This window comes from Corvus kubaryi, unplaced genomic scaffold (genome assembly GCF_017639235.1).
Source record: "Corvus kubaryi isolate FWS band 111438036 unplaced genomic scaffold, C.kubaryi_AGA036_p1.0 138, whole genome shotgun sequence".
In the NCBI taxonomy this organism is placed as follows: domain Eukaryota; kingdom Metazoa; phylum Chordata; class Aves; order Passeriformes; family Corvidae; genus Corvus; species Corvus kubaryi.
The window spans coordinates 4,193,831-4,220,587 of NW_024580672.1; the positions used below are offsets into that span (position 1 = coordinate 4,193,831).

A 26,757-nucleotide genomic window follows, 5' to 3' on the forward strand; every position below is an offset into this window, starting at 1 on the left:
GCATGTGGTTGATGCAAAAAACCTGAGCTAGGTTCTGCCTACCTTAGGACTGAGGGAACTCACTACAGCTGCAGAGATTTAAGGGAAGATTGAATTCTAGTTCCGATATATTTTATGATGAATTATTCCATTTGCTATGACCCGTTTCAGCTGCCTCCAGGAAAAGAAAATTAAAAATTAGTATTTCTTCTCACAGTATCTGAAAATTATGTTTTCTGCTCCTCTGTTTCCTTCCCATCTAGCAGCTAAAGGAGAGTTTTGTCTCATTTTAGCCATCTTAGAGGCAGATACCTCTTTTATATGTGGTTACGTTCATTCAGTGTTCAGAGGAAATTATGAAAAGAATTATTAACCTGTTCTTACCCCTAGTGTCTGGAATGACTTAAACACTCAATGTTTCTAACTGTCCACTGAATACTTAGGAAATTGATATGTATGACTAAAATAGGCAAGATGTTTAATTTTAGATGTCAAAGCAGATTAATATGCAAAACATTCCATACAATCTGCAGTTCTACAGAGGTTACAGCCTGCCTCTGCAAAGCTTGTTCATTATTAGTTACTTGAGTGAAACCTCATATGAGATACCTGAGTGAAATAATTCATATTTTGGAATATTAATATCATACAGCTTTCACATAGCAGAGTGTAATTTTTTTTCAATGCTGGAAGATTTGGAATAACTTTGAAGGCTGGTAAAACCATTGTTGATTATTTCTACGTATATTTATTTTTCCAATAGAATACAGACAGATCAAAGGACTGGTACAAGACGATGTTCAAACAGATCCACCAGCTAAATAGAGGTACTGTAGCACAGATGGGTTTTTTTTACTTTAAAAGAACCACCTTGATGACATTTTGTTTCATTCATATGAAGAATTGTACTGAGTGTTAAATAAAAGCATTTTATGTTAATTAGTGTTTGCTCTGCACCACAGAACTCAACCAATGTATTTGAAATCTTTGAAGTCAATGGTGAGAGAACAGTGAAGTCCAAAGAAAGGTCTGAGTTGTTCTGAAAGGTGAACACGAAATCAAGTATACTATTTGAGACCAGAAAAGCCAATAATAATTTCATACTTGGAGAAAATAGGTCCCTGAACTCCAGTTTTACCAGCTAACCCAATCCACACACTTTTAAAATACAGTAGGTTATCCCTGAAACATCTCTGTGCATAAGAGAAAACTTTTTATACTGTTAAGCTTTAGTATCTGCACAACAAAGCATGATTTGAAGTTCACTGAAACCAGTGGAAAGGTTTCCACTAATTTTTGGTGAATTCAAAATCGGAACTCTGCTTTTTCAAAACCCCTATCATTCTCCTTTAAAAACCTAGAATTGTGGTGAGGACTTCCAAACGTTCTAGTGGTGCACTCTCAAGGGATTCCCACCTTGGCGCACTTCTATGCCTGACTGCTGATACATTCACATTTTTCTTCTGTGTGAGAAATGGCTGCAGTAGCATTTGCAAACTGAACCTTCTGAACCGCCTGACACGCAGGCAAGCGCAGCTCAGATCTGTGCTTCTGTAGCAAAATGTGGAGCATGCCAAACTGGAGCTGTATTTGCTGCTGCAGGTGCTGTCCTGATGAGCTTTATGCATAGATAAATGCTGTGCTGTAGCGGATGGAATGAGGAGGGGTTGAACTATTTCCTAATCCTGCTGCTCCTAACAGAGGTTCTTTAGCTCAGTTTGAGCCCATGCTCAGATGGAGGAGAATGAGTTCAGTCCCCTTGGCTTCCAGGATCTCTCACAAGGCCCAGACATGCAAGGCAGCAATGAACAAAGACGCATTCTAGGTTGTGTCAAGCTAGAACATCAGCACGAGAGGGACTGTTCTGCAGTCAGCTTGAATGGATTCTTGGCTCGCCCTTCTTCCCCGTTAAATCTGTCCTCTCTGTTCTTTTTTGCAAATCATGTTCCTCTCCTTAGACAATCCTGAAGAAAACCCTTATTGCCCTACCTACATATTTCCTGAACTTCCTGAAATCCAGCAAAAAACTGAAGGTACCAGAAGTTCAGTCAGAGTATCTGTTGTCTTGTGCTTTGAGTTAACTGTACTATAGTGCCCTAATAGTAACTAGATTCAGGTTCTAGCTTTCTGTTACACTGCCTGGAAATTCAGTTATGCCCAGTATACCTTCGTGTGTGATGCATAAAATAACTAAACCTTTGCTAATCTATTAATCTTTTTTTAAAGTCTGATACCATCTATCCTAGTGTTATTAAAGTAGGGAATAAAATCATATGGTGATAGAAGTTGGGGGATGAAGCATAACCTCCACTTCCTTGTGGATAGTCTCAAAATCCACTGCTTTTCTCTGCTGCAGAAGACAATCCTTATTCTCCTACATACCAGTTTCCTGCGTCTACTCCTAGTCCTATCTCTGAAGGTAATAATAAAGGTCCATGTATATTTATCTGCACAAATGCTGCCTTATCCCTTTATTTTCTTCCCGGAGTTTTTTCTAGTTGCTGAGCATTATGCTGCCTCATAATGATTTGCTGCACTCTAAGCCTTGCCTTGACTGTATGATGCCTTTTTGGTTTTGCAGTGCTCCTCTGCCTTTGTAACTAGTATTTGACTAATGCTGCAAACTTGGGGTTTGCTTGGTTTTATGCGCTTATCAGTTGCGTGTGCAGTGATTATTTAACATGTCTAGATTGCTGACTTTACATGTAAAGATATGGTTTAACTGAGATTTCTCCCCCTCCTTTCAAATCAATAAATTTTATTAATTATTTGCTTCTGGTTTTTAACATTAACATAGTATTAGGGCCAGACCCAGAATGTCACTGAAGCATATTGGTAAAAAGGCTGCTTGCTTCAGTGGGTTTTGGATCAGTCCCTCAGTGTAGTCTTTTAAAATAAAAATAACTTGGTAACATAGGTTCAGGGCTGGTCTTAGGTGCACTTGGCATATCTAGGCAAGGACAGAGTTTGGTCTCATCAGCACATCTTGCTACTTGAAATAACACTCTCTTTACCTTATCTCTTCATGTGCTCAGCAGATTCACTTAAACTTTGTATTCAAATCAGAATACTTTGCAGTCATATTTCAGGCATGGTGAAATAGCATCTGTTGCAGTGATAATTGTGTGACTGTGCAAAATACTTATATATGAGAAATACTGGAATCTGCTGCACACATTGGATGTACAGACATCTCCTGATTGGGAAGTTGTTGGTGACAGCCTTGTTGACCTGGTGCTTTGGTGACACTTTAGATCCTGCAATTTAGGAACTTGCCTACTTAGCCTGTGCCTCAAGCCAACCCTGGTGAGACTATTAATTAACCATTTTATTTAATGTTTGTTTTAAACATCTGGTGGGTATTGTGTAAGAAGAAAGCATGCAATATGAGCTGAGATGCTTGAAGAAGGCAAGGAAACGTAAGGTGCATTTCACTGTTAAAATGCATGTGGATGAAGTGTCATACAGGTATCTAAGACACTTGATAACTTCCTGGTGAAACATACTAGGTGAAGGGTCCTGCCTTGCAAATCATAATGCAGGGTAAGTTATTTTCTCTTGGCAGAATGGTGTGTAGGTATGGGTGAGAGAGAAACCGTTTCAGTAACTAATGGATAAAAGAGTTTTACAGAGAATATTTCATTGTTCATAATGAGGTTTGAAAATCTATTTTGCTCATCTGGACTAACATAGTTTGCAAACCCAATGATGATAGTATATTAAAGAGTCTGTTTTCCCATAAATGTCTCCTATGCATTTAGAAATGTGCATATGAAAGTAATTTGCTGGTTTATATAGTTGAAATTTTATTGGACCAAACACTAATTTTTATTCTCAATATATGGGGATACATTGCTCTAATATTTGCTTGGATTCTTTTCTTGAGAAGAAATACAAAATATTTGATGTTGAGTTGGAGGGGTTGGAGTACATGTGTCACCCCAAGACACGTGTTTAGAAAACATTTCAAAGATAGGTACTCAGTGGCAGTGTTTATATAGAGATGGGTTGGAGCCTCACTTTCATACAATTAATGTCAGAATGGATTGATGCATAAGATCTCCTAGAAACATCAGGATTTGGGCTCTCTTCAAAAATATATTCAGAGTTTCTAGAAACATACAGAATGTGTGCAATCCATGAAATGGAACCCAACCCTGCTGATTCTCTACCATCTAGAGGGAAACAGTCTCTCTTCTTTAAAGGAATCAGATTTTGAAGTTACAAGCTTGTGATTTTCTGCTCTGTGAAGAAGAGTCCCATAGATAGAATGCAGCTTTGAGAAACAGATGTTGTTTTAATGCTCAATGCTGATTTACTCTTTAACATTATCAAATCGTTCCAGATTTCTGTGTTTCAGTATTTCTTATGTAAAAAGGAAAGAAATGTAGACACTCTTCTTTATAAGATACTCAGAGACAAAACATACCTATTCTCCTCATTATTGTAGGTATTAGAATATAAGAAATTGGAAAATAGCAATTATCTGAAGTGAATTTTTTATTGTATGGTTTTCTTGTTTGAATGATGAGCTATAATGAATATTGATATTTCTCATCAAGTAAGTAAATAAAATTATTTCTTATTGCTTACCAGCACTAAATAAGATTATTAGAGGTGAATGGCTGTGAAGGTAGTTCTAGACATTTGTTCATCTGTATTTTTAGGGACTGCTGAGAGTTTTATGATTTACCAAGTGTTTTTCTATCTGAATAAACCAAATATATATTTAAGAATAACGTCATTTTTGTCAGCAATTCGGTGTAATATATTTGGTTTGTGTCATTAAGGTTTAAAATATGGAAATTGGCCTGAAAATTGACCTTTGCTTTTTCTTAACCTGAAGGTTATGATAAGCATACCAAGAATCAATAATCATCTTTTTGGAACTTTAACCTTCTAATTCATTCACCAAGAGAACTAAAGCAGATAGGCTAGAAGTTTAGACTTCCCTGAGTCTTCCTGAAAGGCTTGATGAAGGCTTGACTGCAACTTCAGGTCAGCTGTGTTAGCCAGGTTGTTTTTTCCACCAGATGAGATTGGCTGTAGTATCTGATCGGTGTCCTTGAGAGAAAATTTGGAAATTGTTTCAACCTGTTGATTGGCATCACTAAATTCACATAACACTTTCTTTAAAGAGTTTTTTAATCTAGTTTATTCTAGCTTCGTCTTCTTTGTTTTTCTGTCTTTTTCTCTGTCACATTTAGTAGCTTCCTTGCAGAGGTGTTAGTAATACTTTTGCTCACAAATCCCTTTGCAGTCACAGAATCACAGAATATGCTGAGTTGGAAGGGACCCACAAGGATTATCAAAGTCCAACTCCTGGCCCTGCACAGGACATTCCCAAGAGTCACATAATGCCTGAGAGCATTGTCCAAACATTTCCTGAGCTCTGTCAGGCTGGTGCTGTGACCAATTTCCTGGGGAGCTGTTCCAGTGCCCAATCACCCTCTGGGTGAAGAAGATTTTTCTTATATCCAACCTAAATCTCCCCTGACTGAACTTGATCGGTGTCTGCCCCTCCTCTTCCCCTCACTAGGAAGTTGTAACTGCAGTGAGGTTTCCCCTCAGTCTCCTCCTGTCCAGGCTGAACAGACCAAGTGACTTCAGCTGCTCTTCATACGGCTTCCCCTCAAGGGCCTTCACCACCTTCATTGCCCTCCTTTGGATGCTGTCTAATAGCTAAATACAAAAATCATATGTGATTGGCAGCAGGACTCCTCAGCTCAATTATTGTGTTTAGCACCTAATGAGTTATTTTAATCATAGACTATGGCTTTTGGATTCTCTATCTCTCAGCTTTTGATAAAGTGGATCTATTAACCCTTGATATAGAGGAGTTTTATGATAAAAAGGGATTATTTTCGAAAGTTCTTTGAGAGCCTTGAGAAAGGTATTAGTGTAAGTAGTATATTAATATTTATATCTAATCTAGGAAATATTTTCAAATGCAATTTAAACCTCATTGGAATTTTATTTTTTAGGATACTCTCCCTGAGGTAAGTATTGGGCATATCACTCAAATTATTGTCAATGCATTAGTAGAAGAAATTAAAGGGTCTCTCCTGCTTCTTCTTCGGGGATTTCTCAACTCCCTTGCAAAATGCTTTTGTCTTTCAGATGAAGATTCTGATTCATACTCTCCTCGTTATTCCTATTCTGAGGACAGTAAGTAATTCACATTTCTTGTTTAATTTGTCAAACAGAAAGGGCATGTAAAGCATGTATTTATTTGTCTCCTATCCAGTTCACCAATATTCCTATATATGATTTATCCTACAGGCAGAACCCAGCTTTCTGTTCCCCGCTCCAAGAGTGAGATGGACAATATTGATTCAGAGAAGGTTGTGAAGAGGTCTGCCACTTTGCCACTGCCAAACCGTACTTCATCACTGAAATCAAGCCCAGAAAGGTGACCTGAACTAAGTTGTATATGGATCAGTTCTGGAAGAATATCTGAAAGCTGCCAATGGGAAGGGGATAAAAGTGGAAGCCTTAGGTCCACAACTCCAGTTAAACTCTTTTGGAAGTTGAATGTGTAGTTTTTGCTCTTGAGTCTTTTACTAGGCAGCAGTGAACTCCTTCATTGTCACAGCCCAGTCCCTCATTCTGTCTGTCTTTTTTATGAGGCCTCACACAGTCTGTTGCATAGTCTCCTGCTTGGGTGAGGAGTGTTTCCTTGGGTATCGTGTCTATACAGTGCCTACCACATAGGCACAGTGGAGACTCTTGGCTCAGTGTGACACTGTAAAGGCCTCAGAATACAAACAAGTAGTGATAATTATAGAGAAGCAAAATTTAGATTTGTGTTGAACCTTGGTAAAAACTTTGTTACGTTTTCCATCTCTGAGCAGTCTTACCCATGTGAACTTTATTGGAAGTAGGTTCTAGTCAGCAGTGTCATTTCTGATCTTTAGGATTACTTCCCTCCTCATTTTTTGCTTTATTACCATGTATTTTAAACCTCTTTGTAACAGTAAAAATGCATTTACCAAATGAAGGAAAAGCAGAATGACCAAAGAATATTTTATGTCCTGCTGAATTTTCCCAGCTCTTGAACTGCTCCTCCCTCCTTTACCACCTTCTACATGCTCTTAGTGTTTTTCACTTGCTGCCTCAAATGAGCAATGCTGTAATTTGAGATTGATGCTTTAGCGAGCATCTGAGGTCACTGGATCAGGAGACAAAGTTTATTGATAGAATGTGTCTTCCTTATGTAGGAATTGAAGGCATTCGTGTATTTGTTCTCTGAGAAAACTCTTGCAACTGAAAGGATTACCATAATTAATGCTTCCTATTATCTAGTGGCAAGCCAGTGCCTCACCAGAATTTTCTCTGTGGTTGAAGTCTTAAGCAATCAAGTTATTCTGGACAGCAAAGTTCATTCTTGTTGAAATTTGTACACTGTTTGTATGCCAATCATTTTGACTGTCATCTTGCCTTACTTTAGATAGAAAAAAAAATTAAATTGGTCGTCTCTGTCTCTCCTCAGCCAGTGGAGAGAGTTTAGGCAGCTCAGTGGTTTGTTTCTACCCTAACCAGATCAGAAGGGTAAGGGAGAGGAAACCTGGAGCAGCAGTTTCAGATAGATGCTTCACTTTTGTTTGGTGAATTCTGCGTGAGATCAATCAACATACACATTGCCCATCAAAGAGAACATGCCAAGAGCAAAATCAGAATTAGTTCATCATCTTAAAAGGGCTGCTTTCTGGGCTTTTTGGAGAGCATTTGTTATTCTGCATGAGGTGTTTGATTATACCAATTTTCAGAGCAGCAGGACCTTGTAGGATATGGACCCTGAATGTTTTGTGGCTGTTGTTGTTTGAACTGTGCTGGTATAGGCATTGCACAAAATAGTGATTTGGATATGTTAATGGACTGTTCTTAGCCATCTTAAGATAGAGCAGCCTGAGATAATTCTTTCATGTCTCTAGGAGAAACCTCCTCTTGGAATCCAGAGTGCCCTCAGAATCCAGAGCAGTGGTAGTCAGGTAATCAGTGATGTGGCTAAAAGGCAGAAGTTTAGCAAAAGGAATTTAACCTATGTTCTGCCCAAAGTTGGGACATGTTCATATTTGTGAGTTAAGCCCATCATTAAGCTGTTTCCAGTGAGGAAAGATACAGAAGCCTGGAAGTTTACTGGAAGTTCTTAGAATAACCCCCCTCTGCTCCAATTGTTTCAGCAGCTGAGCTGTATCAAACTCTGCCTGCAACAGATAAACAAGTAGGTGTCCAGACCCCAATCTGAACTGTTCCTCTTGTAGCAGTTTTCTTTCCTGGGTTAAGGAAAAGTACCCTGATTAAACCATGATTAATGGGGTAAAGCATCTGTCAAAATGGAGTGTTTGTCTCCAAAGAAACCACAGTATTTTGGGTTAATTGATTTTTGTTTCCTCAGGACTGACTGGGAGCCTCCAGACAAGAAGGTGGACACCAGAAAATACCGTGCAGAACCCAGGAGCATTTATGACTATCAGCCAGGGAAGTCCTCCGTTCTGAACAACGAAAAGATGGTAATGTTTGATTTATCCTAGTTTGTGGCTTTATCCTGTGATTATGAAATACTCTCTAAATGCTGGTGTGGTTCTATTTGGATGGGATTCCTTATGCTTACATTGCAGTGCTCATGTGATGTATTTTGAAAACTGCTCTGCATAACTTCCTAACATTTTTGTTCTCTCTAAAGCAAGGTGCAGGGGGATTGAGAGGCTTCTTTCCTTTTGGACATGTTGTTTTCCGTGTTAAGTATGGATCACTAACCCTAGTTTTTAATCCGTGTTTGACACTGTGACCTGTTCAGCAGCTGTTTTGCCAGCTGTACTTTTTCTAGGGCACAGCATTAGCTGATGCAGGAGGGTTGAAGGCATTATGCAACAGAGAAGGCAGGTTCAGTTTCTATGTTCCTCTGATGCTTTAAACACTGAACTAGTTTTTAGAGTGCCTTTAGTGTGCCTCCATGGATGCCTCTGAGGTGCGCATTAGGATATGGCCATCTTCCCTGGGCTGCTTTTTTCCTCAGCTGGATCTCACCACTTCTGTGGCAGAGGTGGCAGGACTGAATGTGAGCTCCCCAGCTATGGTGGAATGTAACCTGCAGTATTAAGTGAGCTGTTACCAATTTCAGTCGTTGGTTTTCAGTTAGTAAGTAATTTCAATTAGTAAGCAGTGCTGTGAATTGTGACAGCTGGGGACATACGAAAGACTCTTTCTGCAGCCTTGGCTGAGAATACTTGACAAGGGACCGGGCAGAGAGATGATGCTAACCTCATCAGCTGGTCCTGTATAAATCACCACAGGTGTCCTTCCATGGTGCACGTGTGACACTGAAACTGCTAGAAAATACTGAACGATGTCAGTACTGTATAACAAACGATAGTGCATAAAGATATAATTGTTCTATAAAGGCATTAATTTGAAGGATTCAATTAGAAATGCGAATTGCAGTGAGTTTCCAAATGTAAACTGGACTTTGTGCCTTAACAGCTCAGACATTGATCCATGCATGGAGTAGATAAAGGAATGCTCCTGAAAAACCTGCCAAGGATTTTACACAAGAGTGAATAGCAATTTAAATCAATAGAAATGTAAGAATCAAGTCTGTTGTGGGACCTGATGCTTCTCCTTAGTATTTTGGTGGGTTTTCTTTTTTCCTTCCAAGTGTAATCAAGGTCCATCACTTTTTGAAGATCCTGCAACCAACTTCTTTTCACACCCGTGTCCCTTCACTGACTTCAACAAGGTTGCTCCTGATGGGAGCACGATCCTAGTGCCTATTGCAATGGGCGGTGGATGACTCCCTCTTGATACTACTGGGCGTTGGCTCAGCCCATTAGAGAAGTGCCAGTGAGGAGTGGTTTGAACATGGTATGACACCTCCATTCCTGCAGTCCATCCTGGAGCCAGATTTCTGCTGACTTAAACATCAATTTTGTCTCACGGTAAACAGACAAGATTAAAACCTGTGGCAAAAGGCCGGCTTCATCTGTGTACTTAAACATTTGCAAAAGGTCTGTCATCACCAGTGGCACTGTCTACGTGTTCAGACTTCATCAGGTACTAAATTGAGCTATGGAATCAGAGTCTAAAAGCCACAAGCAGAACCATCATCAGCATAATTGGAAAAGATTGTATGTACAGAACTCATCAAAACCAAGACAGAAGTGATAGCTGTGTTACTTCCAATGTTATTTTAAGAGCTTTAATTTAAAGCCACAGACCAGAGAAGAAAGGTCTTGAAGTAGTAGCTTCACAGTCTCCATCAGTCTCATTAAATATAACAGTAATATAGTGGTTAGTGACTACATCTTTCAGGGAGGTGTCAGAGTTTTGAGTATCTCCTGGTAATCACACCTACAGCTGTGACTATCAGAATCCCAACCCAAAACCATTTCAGAGCAATGAATAGCTTCCTGTTGACATCAGTGGACATTGTTTTAAAGTAAACACAGTTATATAAGATGAGTGCTTTTAGTTGGAATGCAGTAAATAAAAAATAGATGTATTGATTCTTTCGTGCCTTTAAGAAATAGTCAAATCATTCTCCAGGCCATCAGGCATTAAACATGATGTAACTATTTATCTTGCATTGCCTCTCATTCAGCATTGATCCTGAGCTCTTTTCCTAGAGCTTTTTTTTTGTGATGCTAATGGCTATGGCAGCATCTGGGACATCCAAGTCCAGCACTGTTGTCAACTGCCTCAGTAACCCCACCACAAAACGATTTCCCTGAGGATACTGTGCGTCTGTGTGGCTCCTTCCTCCTTGTGATGGAGCACTTGGGATCACACTGGCACAGCAGACATAACGTGTTTATATTTTTAATGCACTGAGATCCTCTCTGTCTTATACTAGGTATATTGAAATGCAAGAATTAGCTAGATATCTTTTGGGGATTGGTACCTCAGAAGCTTTAGCAATGGACTTTTATTCTCTTACCTCATTATCAGTATTTTCAAACAGCTACAACTATTTCAATTTTTTTTTTTGCATTGAAACAGATGGTATGAATGACAGGGAATTTCCTTTTCAGCTGTACTGTTTTCTGTCCTGTCTGATTTTCCTTCATTATAGTTTTGTCTGATACTCTAACATTTATTTGTGAAGAAACATGTAATATTGTCGCTCTATCCATCTTTCAGAGATCTTTCAGGGTGCACTCTCTCTGACATGTGTCTTGTATGATTTAGAAAACCACCTTCCGCTCTGTTTGCAGTGTATAGAACAGGGTTTCTCACATGTTCATGTGCTGTTAAAGATGCAGTATTTGAATCAGGTCTCACTGAGTCTCTCTTTCTTTTTTTTTAACCAATTGAAGATTAATAAAAGTAAAGTTCATGCAGCTTTGGACTTGATGGAAGTGTCTGACTGTACGACAGAGGGACTGCTTGACTACCAGCTCTTCCATTCAGTCTCTCTGTGACTCTGGGCAAGCTGCATAATCTCTCTCTCTCTACGTGGGTCTCCTGACCTGTAAAATGCAATTCATTCATATTCATGTTGCTCACAATGATGCTACTAGGCTTAGCTGATGTTTGCAAAGCAGTTCATGGCCTTTATGAGAGACATGCTATAGAAATTCCAAATTATAAGACTAAATATCTACATTTTAGAATGGAAGTCATGAGATCTGCATCTCTAACAGTCCCTTTCCGTGTATTCTTTGCATAATGTTATCCTTCTCTTTCTTCCATTCCCCTATCACCAATTCCTTTAGACTCGGGATATAAGCCCAGAAGAGATAGATTTAAAGAATGAACCTTGGTATAAATTCTTTTCGGAATTGGAGTTTGGGAAACCGGTAAGTTTGATAGTTGCAATGACCAATGAAGTCAACCTGCCTTCTTTTTTTTTCCTTTTTTTTTTTTCCTTTTTTTTTTTTTTTATGATTGTCACATCTCTTTCCTAGGCCCTAAATCTGAAACAGCTGCCTTACTCATTTAAAGATGTGATTGTATATAATGTCATCCTGGTACTAATATAAAGCAGCTGTTCTATGGCCACTTTTAGTGTTTTGAAGCCATTTACAAACATTCCCCACCTTCCAGCACTATGTATCAACAAGGTAATATTTTTTCACACACCATAGTTCAAACTGCATTTTTGTTGTTGCTGTTAGAAATAATATCTTGTTGTCATTCTTAAAAGTCCTTATTCAAAGCCATTATTCTCCCTCTGCCTGACAAGATCTAGGATGGCTGATAGGTAGCTTTAAGTCAAGGAGAATTATTTATTCCTGTCCCTGGCTTGTAAACTGTAGGTCAGTGATTTCTAGCAGTCCCTAAACAGATCATGACCCTGTTTCCTGCTTATTTCCTTATGCATGTAGCTGCCCATTGCATAAAATGGGGAGCATTAGTCTGTGTTGGACAGCCCTTGCCCTTCCCTGAAACCAAAGGAGTCTGAGAACAATGTTCTTTCTTTTCAAATGGAGCTGTGTTGCTATGTGTGGAAAGAAGGAAAAAAAAAAAAAAGCCTTGATTTCCTCTCTGGAAGAAGATGAACTAAAGCTTAATTATTCAATAGGACAAAGAACATTTTGATGGAGGGAACACATCAGTGGTCATGGCTACTGGAAAAAAATGTGACTTTAAAGCATGTAATGGACTGGTTCTTACTGATTAAAGACTATTAACTTAGTTATTAAATACTGTTTAATAAGCTACTGTTACTTCACCAGAGGGTCAGTATCAGCCTCTCACATGTATTCAAGCATAGTGATGGTTTGTCATTTCTGCTTTCCCCTTGAGGTCAGTAGTCAAATGCCCATGCACACAATTTTTGAGTGCTGCTGAGATTCCATGTGTGTACAACAAAACAGAAATATGTTTTAAGGTTTAGTACTGTCTTCAAAGGCAACTGCACATGGACACTAGAGACCAAGTTTCCTTTAAATCTAGTCTTTGTTCTGACAGAAGTGACAAAGTTCCTCTGCACAGAATGTAGCTACCTGGAGTTGTGTGCTCAGTCTGATCACATCATACAAATAGCATAATTTTTGCTGAAAAACAAGCATGTACAGTGGTTGAGTAGTCCAGTCTTTCATAGAAAACTATGGACCTTCCATCCTAAGCTAAAGAAGGAGTTTCAGCAGTGGTTTGAGATGACCCCTCCTAATGTTTAGGCAGTAAAAGTCAGATAAATCTCACCTCACTGAGGTTGTAAGTGTTGTCAGTATAAGGATTTGACTCCTTAAAATTTGCCGTGAGTTATCCACAGTGTCATGTTTCCACAGTGAGAAGAAACCTGTTTATCTTTGCTGCCGTGTAATTAATAGCCATCTGCTTTTGCAATGAGTGAAGGTTTGTCATCTCTGTGGTCCTTTGAGTTAGTGTGAGTTAATGGAAAAATGTGTCAAAGAAAGGAGACCATTTATGCCCTTGGTTCTTTCTACATGTGGGGGTATACCTGTTCTTTAAAAGTGTGGATTTGTGCTTTTAGTCATGGGGCCTTGGCCTCATTCCAGAAGAGGGTATCTCAGGGCAATCTGTCTCGTGTTCAGCAGAGCATCTGTTCTGGTGACAAGTTCCCGACCTTGCTCAGGGCACTTTTGTTAAGTGCTGCTCTCTTATGGCTTGCCTTGAACTTGGTCCAGTTCCAAAGCTGTGCAGCTCCCCAAGAACTACGCCAGTTCCTGAATGCGGAACTCCATAAACAGTGCTTTGGTGTCCGGCACTTGAATTCAGGATGCCATCTCAGACTTTTATAGCTGGCAAAGCCTTCTCTGAGCTTGATTGCCACAGCCCAAAGAACATGCTTTTTGTAGCTTTGCTCACTCCAGTCATGGGAGTCCAGTCCGGTCTTTCACTCTGAAAAATCCTGCCTGATATTTACATGTGCATCCAAACAGAAAAAAATCCATTTTGAAATCGGCACTTTCAGCTGTAGGATGAACTTTAAATAACCAGTTCCCAAACTTTCTTGTGTCCCACTCTGTCCACCAAAAATCCCCACAAACCAACGCCCAAACCAGTAACATAAAAAATAACAACTCTGCATTCTCATTGCCCCACAATGCCACCTCTGGAAAATCAGCCATTTGTTCACATGGTATGTATTCATACTCTGATGGGTGTGAGAAAGATTTTCCCTTTTCTTTATCAAAGAACATTGTTTTACCCTTTCCTTTTGAAAAGAAGAATGAGCAAAACAAATGCTTTTTATGACTGCGTGGTTTCCCCCCCCATTTTTTTTTTTTGGTTTTTTTTTTTTAAGAATGCTTTAACCAATATCTGTGGGCTCCCTCTAGAGAGTCCAAAATCCCTTAGAGCACCGTGCAAAAAAAAATTTCTGAAAGCATTACTGAAAACAGTCCCTTCCACACTGCATGTATATTCCCTTTTGCCCCCCATGATTTCTTGATATTTATGCTATAGCATATTTATCCCTCCTTCTCTCTCTCTTTCTCTGTTGTGGTTTGTTGTTATTTTATAATTTCTTTTCAGTGTTGATGCAAATTCCCTGTTGTATTTCCCCTCTGTTCTAATCCAATTTCCATATTCTCTGTGATGTCTTTCCTTATCTTCATTTCCTCATTTCCTTCCTCTGCTTTCCATCAGCCTCCAAAAAAGATTTGGGATTATACTCCTGGAGATTGCTCTATCCTTACTAGAGAGGATAGAAAGGTAATTGTGTCTCACGTACGTTGTACTACAGCATCTAGTGCGTATATATGTGTGTATGTGGTTTTCTTTTTTTTTTTCTTGTAGCATTGCTTGGGTTTTGTGTGCTTGTGAGTGATTTTTTTTTTTTTTTAATTGGGCTTGAGCTCATTAGCCTAACAATTAAGTAGCTGGTAAATTCATTAAATAAACAGTTCTTAAATCATAATCAGCCGTAATTTAGAGTGGTTGTTTTGCTATCTTGACTTGCAATGATAATTATACTAACAGCATATTGCATATTGTTACAGTATCTTTTTTTTTTTTCTTTACAGGTGGGTTTTATAACTTTATGGTTTGTAGAAATAGATTCTAGCAGGCCTGTGCATCTCTTGATTTGAATGTTAATTGCCTAAAACTATTTCCTCTATAATGATTGAAACATGATTATTACTAGTGATTTTCTGTGTATTGTCCATACCACCTTCCTCTTTTTTCAATTAAAAGGCTCTCTTTTTTTTTCAAAATTAACATTCCTTTGGTTTCCCCTAACCCTAAGCATTGTTTTCCCATTCTTCTTCTCCTTCTTTAACCAGAGTGATCTAGAAAAAGACCTCTACCTCTACCAGACTGAGTTAGAGGCAGATTTAGAAAAAATGGAGAAGCTTTATAAAGCACCACATAAAAAGCCACAGAAGGTATTTCCTATTCTTTTCATGCTGCCAATCCCTGTTTCCAAACTCTCTGCTCTAATCTATTCACTGCTGGATGATTATTAAATGAGGTTGGGATAAATAATGGTTCTGAGCGTTCTGACTGCATGGCTTGCTGTGTTGCTGTCAGAAATAATAGAATGTGATGCTGAGAATCCAGCTTGAAATCCATTTCAGATACAATGATTTCCTCTCTCACACACCACCACATTCGCTTTCAGCTGCCCCCACCCCCATCCCAGTCCCTGTTTCAGGTTTAGAGTTCAGTTGTCTGCAAAAAAACCCCCTCTCTATTTTTCACATGAATAGGCAGCAGCAGCAATCAGCTTAAAATTCTTGGTTGGCATGTCACGTCATCATCTCGTGCCTTTCAAGCGTGTTGCCATCTACTCTCCCTTCATACAAGCCCCGCTCTCTGCTTGGAGCGCATGCCTACCCAAGATTTTGGATATTCCCGAGAGATTTTACACAATTTTCCTTATGCTGCACCTTGCCCTGGCCTTCTAGGGCAGGTCAGCTACTGCTGCTTCAAGAGTCTGCAGGACTCGAACCATGAAATGATAGATTAATTGGTAACACGCCATTTTTTCTTTTTTTTTTCTGTTGCTGATTTTTTTTGAAGCTGCGGCATTTCACCAGGACTTGGAAAAGCTGCTTTTTCAAATCCAAGATTTGCTTTTTCTTCCTAGATAGAAATCCTCACATAGATGAGGGAACACCAAATAGAGAATTGCCTCTAAAATTGCCTTCAATTTTTAAATAACGTGTCTAAGAAGCGTTAGATGGATTTAAAGCAAGCGGCTAAGAACTGGCTTTTGCTATTGAACCTGTGCAGCTGGCATTGCTTCTCTTAAGTAAGGAAACTGAACTGAAACGTTGCTTTTCTTTTTAGAGCTTTGATATTTTTTGAACGCTGAGGAATGTATTGTGCTGCAGAAATGTAATACACCTTTAAAGCAAAGGCGGGCAGTGACCGGTTGGGGGAAAGCTTGGGGAAATAATTATGAGCATGTGTCTCCTGGTCATGGCCCAGCTGGTTATCTCTTCTTGCTTTTGGCTTTATTCACAATGACTCATTTGCAGACAAAAGAATAGGCACTGCGAAAAGGCATCGGCTGTGCTAAAAACCTGTCACTGCCCTGAAGGAACTCATGAAAATTGTTGCTTTTCTGCAAAGACATTGACAGCTTAAATTGCGTTTAGATTTAAACCTCAATGTCTCTTATAGGCTAATATTCAAGCAATAAATGGAAAATTACTTAAGCAAGCCTTTTTCTTTCTCCTCACATGTAAGGGCTTATCAATGACTCCTTTGTTTGGACTTTTGCAGAATACAGCAGGTGTTACTCCTCTGGAAACTTCCACAGACCATTCTTCCTAGTAAGTTTTTCAATTGCTTGTTGATGTCTCTTTTACAATCTGAGGTCATGTAGGACAGGGTTTTGGGCATTGGACATGGGTTGGCTGTTTGGGAGATGGATATAGACATATGCATGTACCGTAAGAATTATATGCATGCTTTAGGTGAGTCCTGGTACAATGTCTGCTTTTTGATCCAGAATGAATTTTGAAGTGATTACATGAGTGATGGTATTGTTTAAATAAGATTTGCTGATTGTGCTAGGCAGTGGCTTTAAAAAAAAAGAGACCTTTAACTTCATCTGATGAATTTTGCAAATTGGCTGTGTCTTCATGCAAGTAACATTATTGTGTGGAATAAAAAAAAAATTGTTTGTTACACGTGTGATAGATTGGCTCCTGCTAGATATTCCGTGTTATGTGCACCAGATTAGATGGATGCAGTTGATGAAAGGCAGTAATTTTCCAGCCTACAGGAAGGGAACAGTGGTAGGAGTAACAATATTTCTCAAAGATTAATTGGGCACCGCTTTTTCAGCGGAATATGTAATAAACAGTATATTCTGTGTAAATGAGCTGTACATGGAGTTGGTTTGTTTTAAAAGAGGAACACAAAAAAATCCAGAGCAAGATGCTGAGCTGTGTTGAGTTACTTTAGTCATCCTGAGTTATTTGAGCCTCAGAGCCAGCCCCTAATGTGAGCCTGCTGCTCCTTGTAATTGTACTGAATACTCAATGTTGTCCATAGGCACAGTGATCCCCTCTATGAGGATGGTTCGTTAAAAAAGGCAGGTTCTCCTCCAGATGCCCACTGATACCATGTGTGTTCCCTGCCCCTATGGGGCCCTTAGAGGTCTCCTGTACTTCTTTCAACTCAGTTCCCTTCTGTGTTCATTCTGCTGGCAAACCCACACAACTGCTGCAACTGTTTTATTTTGGAAGGAAGAGAGCAATAAAATAAATGGAAATCTCTGAGATTAGCATAAATATCTTATATTTGCAAGCAGCTGGTAAGATTTCTGCCCATAGCAGCACTGTCTGTGCCACACAAAGCATTCAGGGATGCCAATGGCTGATCCAGTGGAGAGGAAGCAAGCTCGGTATGCTGGGAATGGGACACAAGAGTGAGGCCCAGTGGAGCTGCACGTTCTTCCCTGCCTTGCCGTTAGAGAGCAGAGAGAAAAAATATCTGGAGTTTACTGTCTTCTTTTTTTTGCAGTGTTGCTCTTTCTTCATTCACCTGATCTTGCAGACTGCTTTGGCCCTAATGCAGTACTGCTTGCTGGTCTGAATAAGGGAGCAGCTAGTAAAGGGATTCTGCCAATAGCCTCCTCTATCTCTCCCAGGTTTATTCTCAAAGGAGGATTGTTTTAACCCTTTGTTTTTTAACAACTAGGCTAACAACTAACCTCAGGGCAGTCATTATTCCCTGCAGCAACCGGCTGGGGTTCCTCAGGTACCTGACAAAGAATGCACTCTTTATCAAAGAGATAACCCTGATAAAAAATAGCTTTGTAGCTATGGGTCTGTTTGGGCTTTGTCTAGGTTGAAAAAGTGACAGTATTCTCTTTCTCTTTTGTGGTGCTTTTCAGGAGCCTCCAGAAAGTAATTTATGGGACTGCACATGATCTGGTTTTCCTTGTCCGGAAATGAAAATAATCTTTGTGATCCAGACATTGTGTAATTCCACCTCCATAGCCAGTCCTCTGATGTGTTTAAAGCTTTCTTTTTACCCCAGAGCATCTATCCAAAATAAACAGATGCATGTACAAATTTATCCACAATAACCAGATACAATCACAAACATTTCCAAATTCTCATAAATTTGAATCACTCTTGGACATCAGGATGTCAAATATTTCTATGAATTGGAAAATCTGTATATTTTTATTTTTTCAAATTTTCCAGCAGTCATGCTTTGGCCCCAGAATAGCTTTATGTGAGACTCCATCTTATTCTGAAGAGCCTGGTTGAGCACAAGAACTGGTATCAGATGAGCTTAGCTTTTAGGAAAACAGTCTGCCTGATTGCTTAGTAAGTTTTTTGTACCTGGAAAGGCCATTTATACCATAGCATTGTCAGTTATTCTTTTAGAGAGAAAACAGGGAAATCTAGAAATCAGATGTGTGAACATACTTGTGCTTAGTTTCATACTTGTGCTTAGGACTAGAAAAGGGATTTGCAATAAATTTCCAGTCTTTAAAAGCCTAAGAAATTAAAATTGTACTAATTTTAACAGTATTCTGTTTATATATATGCATGGTAGACCTACAGTCCAGGATTTTTTTATTCCCTGTAGTAGAAGCCTTGGGCAAAGCTGAACAGAACTGTGCATCTGGGAATTTCTTTGGCAATTAAAACAGTATAGAATCTGTAGCCCTGTACTATTGCTTCTCTGCACGGTCCCTCACTGGTGGGCTTCAGAAACTGCTCAGGGAATCTTGAACTATAGTGTTGGCTGGGGGGCTGAACTGGATGAGATGACCTCCTGAGCAGCTGTGCTTTGTAAGCATGGGACAGGTATGGCTAGTGTTTAAGGAGAGAGAACTGGAAGCTAGAAGGTTTTGTGTACTTTCAACTAGCCAGTGAATTTCATTGTATCTGCAAAGAATTAATGTATCAGCTCTGTGACTGTTATCTTATCTGTAAAATAGAGGAGCGCTCTGTCGCTGCCCATTTCTGGGAGGACTAAGCCTGCAGATTTCTTGCAAGTGGAGGATGCTTTGGTAGTGCCAAACCCAGAACATTATTGCAGTGTATTGATAACCTCTTCATTCAGCACCAGTTCTTCATATACAGTCTATTCTCTGTTCACAAGTGTGGTTTTCTCTTACTTTACATGAAGCTCTCAGCAAACAGGAGTAACCTCCTGGTGTCCCTCCCCATTTTTTTTGTGTATTCCAGCTCCACCTATTCACCCAACTACCATGCAGTGAAGAGGGAGTCAGAGTTAGCTCTGGGGGACCCTGCTGCCTTGGAGAATGAAAGGCAGATTTACAAGAGTGTGCTGGAAGGTGGAGATATCCCATTCCAGGGGTTGAGTGGTCTCAAGCGACCTTCGAGCTCTGCTTCCACAAAAGGTAGGTGGTTAGAGCACTAACCTCTTCTCCATTCTGCACAGTGTTAAAAGCCAGGTGATATGGGGTGAACTGTTGCAAGGTTTAGAGTCCTATTCAAGCCAGTTGAGATTTATGCTGTCCTTCCTCTTTCCTATTCCCAGTGTTCTCTCCTTTTTCCTCTCAGACCACACTGGCCAATATTTTTCATGATGCCTTTAACTGATCCAGGTTCCTCTTCTCAAGAGAGACCAGCTCCCTCCATCCAGCACCTCAGCCACACCCCACGCCCTCATGTTCTTCCTCAAGGCTGCTTAGGCTGGCCTTGCTATCCATCTGCTCCAACTGCCTTGCCATTCTAGAGCCCTTCCCTGCCTTTTCTGTTCTTCCCGCAGCAGTATCTTAGCAGGCCACACCAGTCTGCTGGCCTGGCTACCCCGGTGTAGCTGGTACCACACAGCCTCCTGCCTGCCAGGGCTGTGCAGAGAATGCACTGACACTGAACCCACTCACACTGAACCAGCAATTGCTGGCTGAACCAGCCCTGCAGGCTCCAGGAATGTGAGCCAGAAGAGACTGATCTCCTCCTCTTCCCTACCCCTATTGCAGACTCTCTAAAAGAGACAAGGAAGAGCATGACTCCTGTCGGGGAATTGTACTGGGGAATGTATCTCTGAGCCAACTTCAACCTAAAAATGGCTTGAGATGGGGAGAGGACTGGAGAAGGAATGTGCTGGGTTTCTGAACTGCTCTCCCTAAAAATAGTACATCACACCAGAAAGGTCTCTCTGTCTCCATCTTCCAGCTGTTTTTCAGCATTTTGTCAGGCCTGTAGGGCAGGGAGTCAAACTGGATCTGAACAAAAAAAATCTGTTCAAACAGTTATTATTCCCCAAACTGCAATTGAACCTGAATGGTTATTTTGACATTTGAATTTGAACTCAAATCAGAAACAGACCTAAAAACTGCAGTCGAAGCTGAAACCAGACTTAATATTTAATCCTATTTTAAAAAAAATATAATGTCCTGGTCTGACTCCCTGTATTTTAAAGCAACCATGGCCAACCACATTGTCTGAAGGGCACTCAGCTTATTCCTAGTATGGGGAATCTCTAAGCAGGCATCTCTTGGGCAAGGTCAGCTGTGTTGTGTGCTTGTGCTAGCACAGTCAGCCTCTGATTGTTTTCTCCCTCCCAGGAATAAACTGTTTGGCAAGCACTGTGCTGAGACAATAGTAGGTGTGATTACAGGCTTGGTATTAAGCCATTTTGCAATGTTAGTGCCTCTGCATTCTTGCTGACACCCTGATCCTGCCCAGAGTTCAGCTGCTCTTTTCCATGGTGCCACAGCTTCCCTGGAAGCTCATGATGCTTAGCACTTTTTAGGAGGGTACCTTAAAAGTGCTCCAGATTTGCTTCTGGCCAAGCCTCTCATTTTAGAAACGTTAGCAGCACTTTACCTATTCCTGTAAGCGTGGCTTGTTTTGCAATTTCTTCCTGCTTTTTTATATGTTTTGAAATTTTGTTTCTTTAAGGTGCATTTTATGAAATCCAAGCATGTTCTTTCTCCTTTCTCAATAGCTTTCTAGCACTTAAGCTAACAGGTTGTATTTATTTTATTCTGCATGCTTACCAGTGGATCGTAAAGGTGGGAATGCTCATATGACTGCACCCTCTTCAGTTAATAGCCGAACCTTTAACACTAGTCATACCGGTATGTTAGGTCACGCATGTAAACATAAGAAGCCCTTATCAGCTGCCAAAGCCTGCATTACTGAAATCCTCCCTTCTAAATTCAAACCCAAACTAGCAGCTCCAGCTGTTCTTGTGCAAGACAAGACGGGTATCTTGCTGTCTCATGAGAAAGCTCAAAGCTGCGAAAACCTTCGTAGCTCCACTGCCTTGCTTGATAATAAAAAGGCTTTCATGGTAGACATAGGGGAAAGCATAGAAAACATCTTGATGAAGTCGAAGCAAGAGTATGCCATCAAATCCGGCAGTACCATGAGCCTGCAGGAGTATGGCACCAACTCTAGGAAAGGCTACCTGTTCCCTGCCTCCAGAAAGAGTGGTATGGAGTTTACAATGCTCTATAAAGACATGCACCAGATCAACCGGTCCAGGATCCATTTGGACACAGTCTCCTCCTGCAGCGTGAAGGATATTGCATCTCAGTTTGAGAATGAAGCAAAGGACAGGATGGAGCACAGTCTTAGTCGAGAGGATTCAGAGCAGATCCCCAAAGACACCGTTTCCTCCCGTATCAGTGCCTTTGAGCAGCTGATCCAGAGATCCCGATCAATGCCCTCACTTGACTTTTCTATTGGGCTAAACAAACCTACCACTTCTCTTCAGTCTAAAACTTTGCTGAGTGCTGCATACTCTGCAGAGATTCTTCTGGATTTGTCAAAAGCACACCAAGAAGAGAAGGATGTTGCCAGCTTTGCAGATAAATCTTCCCACTCCTGCAGCAATGTGGAGGACACGGCTTCAGATGTAAGTGATGTCATCCCTATGGACACACTTTCAGCTTGCACTGATGAGATAGATCTTCTCTCCAATGCCTCCAATGACAGTGGCAGCAGCAGCAGCAACCTCAATGGGCCTCAGAAGCATAAAATAAACAGATGCAAAGGCGCATGCCCAGCTTCCTACACCAGGTTCACTACCATCCGAAGGCATGAACAGCAGCAGGCCTCCAGGAACCCTGATTCCAAAGGGGATGTCTATGGGGATAGGCACATGCTCCCCAGAAATGTCTACCTAATGAGCCCACTCCCATTCCGATTGAAAAAGCCCTTCCAACACAAATCCTGCAGAACTCCACCCCCAGACTGCCTGGCAAGCCTGGCAGTGCCCAGCCCTGACAACCCTGACGACCCCATACAGCTGCAGGGGAGTGTAGGAAACAAGAGTCACCACTCCCAGCACCAACCTTGCTCCAGAAGCGGGCCTCTTGCTCCCAGGCGCCGGTCCTCCTTTGACGTTGTGGAGAGGCTTAGCTACTTCCCCACCATGGGATCTAGCCGGGATAGCTTCGCAGGCCAGGCTGGCACTCCTGACTCCTTAAACAATGGGAACCCTGTTTCATATGCCCTCTATCACAGCCTGGACACAAACAACAACCCGCAAAGTGAACTTGGGACGTACCTAGGAGGTGGTTTTTGTGTTCTTTACCAGTGTCCCTTTATTTGTCTTCTTTCTTCCATTCTCCTCCTCTTTTCTTCCACAACCCTTGCATTTTTACGTCCCACCTTTACATCCCCTGACTCTCTGGTTTTTTTCCCCTAGTGTGTCTAATGTCCTTTGCGTGTCTTGCTGAGCAGTTTTGTTCCGGGCTTGTTAACAGCTGCACTTCTGAGAAACGATTTCCGCTGCGTTTCTAATCACATCAGGTTCAGTTTCTCTGGAGCAGCTCTGGGGATGCAAGAATCTCAACATGAGATATTTCTAGTCCTGTATCATTTACACACGTGGGAATTATAAGCCAAACGCAGATGATTTGCTTTAAGGAGTAGTTTCTCAAGGTCTAGTTGTGTGTGTATGCGTGTGTGTGTGTATTAAACTTTTCTCAACAGTAAAATGCCAAATCATACTTTGATGGCACTTTGATTCTTCACAAAGTCCTTCTATGTCTTTACACTTTCCTGTATCATTATTTTCTCCCTGTTCTTGGATCTTTGTTCACATGTACAGCCCAAAAGGGAAAAAAATGAAAATGGATAAATTATCAACATCTGATTGGCAATTTGGTCAATGGCAATTGAGAATCCTTACTGTCATAACGGAAACAAAGTGTTTAAAAATACCTATTTTTTTCCTTTCTGGTTATGCTAGGTAAATCCATGTGTATTTTAACTTCCTTATGTTGTTTTGAAGTAGATTCAGAATCACCAAGGCATTTTGCACCAGTTGATTACATGGAAACTCCAGAAGAAATTATCCGCAGGCGGCATGATGATAAAGAGGTAAAGCCCTCCTTTATGGCCTAATAACAGTAGTAGCAGCTCCACATACGAGCAATACAGCATTTAGCCTTATGTAAGGGCGTCTTGTATGTCCATGGCTATGTGTCCTGGAAGTTAGAGTAGCAAGCAGTAACTAGTATGTTTTACTTTCAATACTCTCTGCCACTGATTTGCTGTATAATGTGTATAATCCAGTTCAGCTTGTTTCAAATAAACCTGATAGTTCTTATCAGTTGCACAAAATTACGTATAGGGGCTTTAAATAATATAAGAAGTTTGGGAATGTATGGGAGATGTGGTATAACACCCCAGTACTTGCAGAAAAAGATTGGTAATCTGTAATTGTTCTTTATGCAAGCCACTTGAGTCAGTATTAATCAAACTAGTGAAAACAGTATTTTTCCTGTGGGGGTCCTCAAGTCTTGAGCAGCAAGTGTAAAATGTTTTAAGCTATCAGAAAGTGGGAGGTTTTCCCCCAGTGCAAACTAGAATTCTTTATGGTGTCTGAAGTTTTTGTTGACAGAATGCAGCAGTCCTTTCTGAAATGACTGGGCAGCACTGGGACACGCTGAAATAATAGGAAAGCCATATAGACTTTTCAGCACTGAGTGTATTCAAGCTGGGTTAAAGAAGTTATAAAATGATTGCTTTCCTGGAAGATGGAATTAATTTCCCCTGCCTGGGGGGAAAAAAAGTTTTACTTTTAGTGTTAATGTTCGGAGTTCAGATAATGTTTATGTGTGCTCTGAAATATGGTAAAATCTGCTCTTAATTCCTATGTGAAAAATGTTTTTTTGCTGTCTTCTCCTGTGAAAGTTAGTACTTTCCCCACTTCCAAAAATCCAGCATGAAAACTTGTGTAAGATCAAAAACCTGAATTCAGTAAGACTTTCTGGTTTCAAATTAATTACCACATAGCTGAACTCTTCAGCTTAAAGTCAGCCCCAGAAGGTGAAAGAATCCTTTTGCCCTCATACGCAAGAATGCATGTTTCCATTAATGTGCCAGAGACTTTAGAAATCCAAATTAATTCTTAGATGTTTATTTACTTTATTTTACAAAGTGTGTTACATGAGCCCAAAAGAAATATGGGAGAACCTGAATGGGGTTAGGCACTCTCCCAAGCTCCTTGCAAGGCTTAGGAGAATTTGGTGCCTCGGAACTTACCAGTGGGGCTGATTCAGGTCTCTTGGAAGTCAATGAGAGAAACTCCTTTTCGGTTGAAGGGGATTTGGAGCAGCTCTGCATTATCAGCAATCTTCTTAGAAGCTCCTAGGACCTGCCCAAAACTTAGAAAAAGTCCTCATTGACTTCTATCAGCTTTGGATCAGATCCTCTGTATGAGCTGGATTTCAATTATGCCATAATGATGATGTACCTTCTGTGTAAAACGAAAGGGCATTGTGTAGTTAGTAGAAATGGTATTTGATACTGAACTGTAAAGCCCCAGCTATTTGCAGGGACCTCAGGAATTTTAAGTCACATTTATGGCAGCTTTTGAATGCCTTTAACTAGATGATTTACTGCCCATTTTATGCAATTTTATGGCAGAAACTTTTAGAGGACCAGAGACGGCTTAAACGTGAGCAAGAAGAAGCTGATATTGCCGCTAGAAGGCACACAGGGGTTATTCCAACGCATCATCAGTTTATCACTAATGAGCGATTTGGGGATCTCCTAAATGTAGACGATACAGCAAAGAGGAAATCTGGGTCAGAGGTCTGTTTTAGTTACCTCAGTCTGCTGCTTGACCCAAAGCAATAATTGCCTCTCACAATGTTGCGCTTTAGGCCGACATTAGCTCTTCAGAGAATGTCGTTTGTTGTTTTTTTTTCCACCTTCCCCTTTCCCATTCTGGCTTCATTTAGATCTGCTTTGACTCTTATGCCTGGTAGATTAATTGATATCTCTATACCAAGCTGCATATATTAAAGCATGCCTGCTGAGAATTGCTGGTGCACACCTGTGATGCATGCCTTTAAATATCAGCTACATAGTCAATCAAAGGCCTTCTACATCTTTTGCATCATATTGCTACATTGTCTTCTTGTCTGTGCCTTATGCTTAGAAACTTCATGTCTTGATCCTGACCATGCGGCTGTCACATAGGTTTTTTTAGAAAGACATTGTTTCTTCTCTTGAAAAATGCTTAATGTCCTTTAGAAACAATCAGAAAACAGTCTGAGCATGTTTCACTGTGTACAACCTGGTTGGACTTTCTGAAAGAGACAAAGGAGGAGGTACATATTTTTCCCAGGAGCCCAAGGCACTTTTCTGGAGCGCTGGATGCTAGTCCAGGTGTTGTGGCCAAATGCCTTTGCTGCCTCACATGGATTGCTGCTGAGCTCTTGACAGCCACTCTGTTTCCCCAGAGGTGCTGCACTGTGGTGCACCACCACTGTGGTGGTGGGTGAGGTGCTCACCATGTGGATGGAGTACACCTGTCTGCCCTTCAGTTTCAAATGCTCTAGAGCCTCATGAATGTGACTGCTTCTTATTTTATGCTCTGTTACCAAAATGACTTTAAAATTGTCTGAATAGTTTGTGGCCATTAGAAAATCAGCCAAGTAAACCTTTAGAGCCTAGGCCTGCTGTCAACATCCATTTTGGCTCTTTAGCCACTGAAGACTTTTTTTAGGTATGTCCTTAATTTATTCGTATTTCCTCTTCACCTTTGTCTCTTTCTTACCAATTGATACAGAGTACATGGGTCACATTGCAGTATTCAGCAGGGCCAGGTAATAATCAATAAGAGCCACATCAAATAATATCCTACTGTTTTTCCCAGCTAATAAATTTTGCTTTTCCATTCAAATGTCAAGAGAAATTTGGTCCTGGAGCCCCAGTAACTGTAGTTACTGGAGCAGCTTTCATTCATCAGGGTTAGTCACATTTAAAAGTTGACTGCTGTTAAATCCATTTCCTGTAGAGCTCCTAATTACGGCTATACCAGAAGTTGGCACTTTGTGTCCTGGTGGGAGATGCCCACCCAGCATATGTGGACTGTAATACCAGTTGCACACAAGCTTGTAGCAGAATACCTGCATACAATTTCCTCCCCATGCTAATGTTAGCTGTAGAAGAG

General features: G+C 40.5%; 1 protein-coding gene across 50 annotated transcripts in view; it reads left to right on the forward strand.

The window, feature by feature from the left end:
- SORBS1 (sorbin and SH3 domain containing 1) overlaps positions 1–26,757 on the forward strand; it is a 164,572-nt gene that overhangs the window by 119,725 nt on the left and 18,090 nt on the right. For 22 of the 50 annotated variants that reach the window (XM_042018691.1, XM_042018705.1, XM_042018692.1 and 19 more), the window contains 15 exons: positions 743–806; positions 1,938–2,012; positions 2,336–2,398; positions 6,100–6,147; positions 6,262–6,391; positions 8,378–8,492; positions 11,694–11,777; positions 14,012–14,026; positions 14,536–14,601; positions 15,174–15,275; positions 16,621–16,670; positions 19,554–19,729; positions 21,341–22,861; positions 23,587–23,672; positions 25,224–25,391. In XM_042018691.1, coding sequence (XP_041874625.1) covers positions 743–806; positions 1,938–2,012; positions 2,336–2,398; positions 6,100–6,147; positions 6,262–6,391; positions 8,378–8,492; positions 11,694–11,777; positions 14,012–14,026; positions 14,536–14,601; positions 15,174–15,275; positions 16,621–16,670; positions 19,554–19,729; positions 21,341–22,861; positions 23,587–23,672; positions 25,224–25,391 — 2,763 coding nt within the window. Of the gene's footprint in view, positions 1–742; positions 807–1,937; positions 2,013–2,335; positions 2,399–6,099; positions 6,148–6,261; positions 6,392–8,377; positions 8,493–11,693; positions 11,778–14,011; positions 14,027–14,535; positions 14,602–15,173; positions 15,276–16,620; positions 16,671–19,553; positions 19,730–21,340; positions 22,862–23,583; positions 23,673–25,223; positions 25,392–26,757 lie in introns of all 50 variants that reach the window. The other 28 variants (XM_042018719.1, XM_042018724.1, XM_042018726.1 and 25 more) reach the window with 19 other exon arrangements.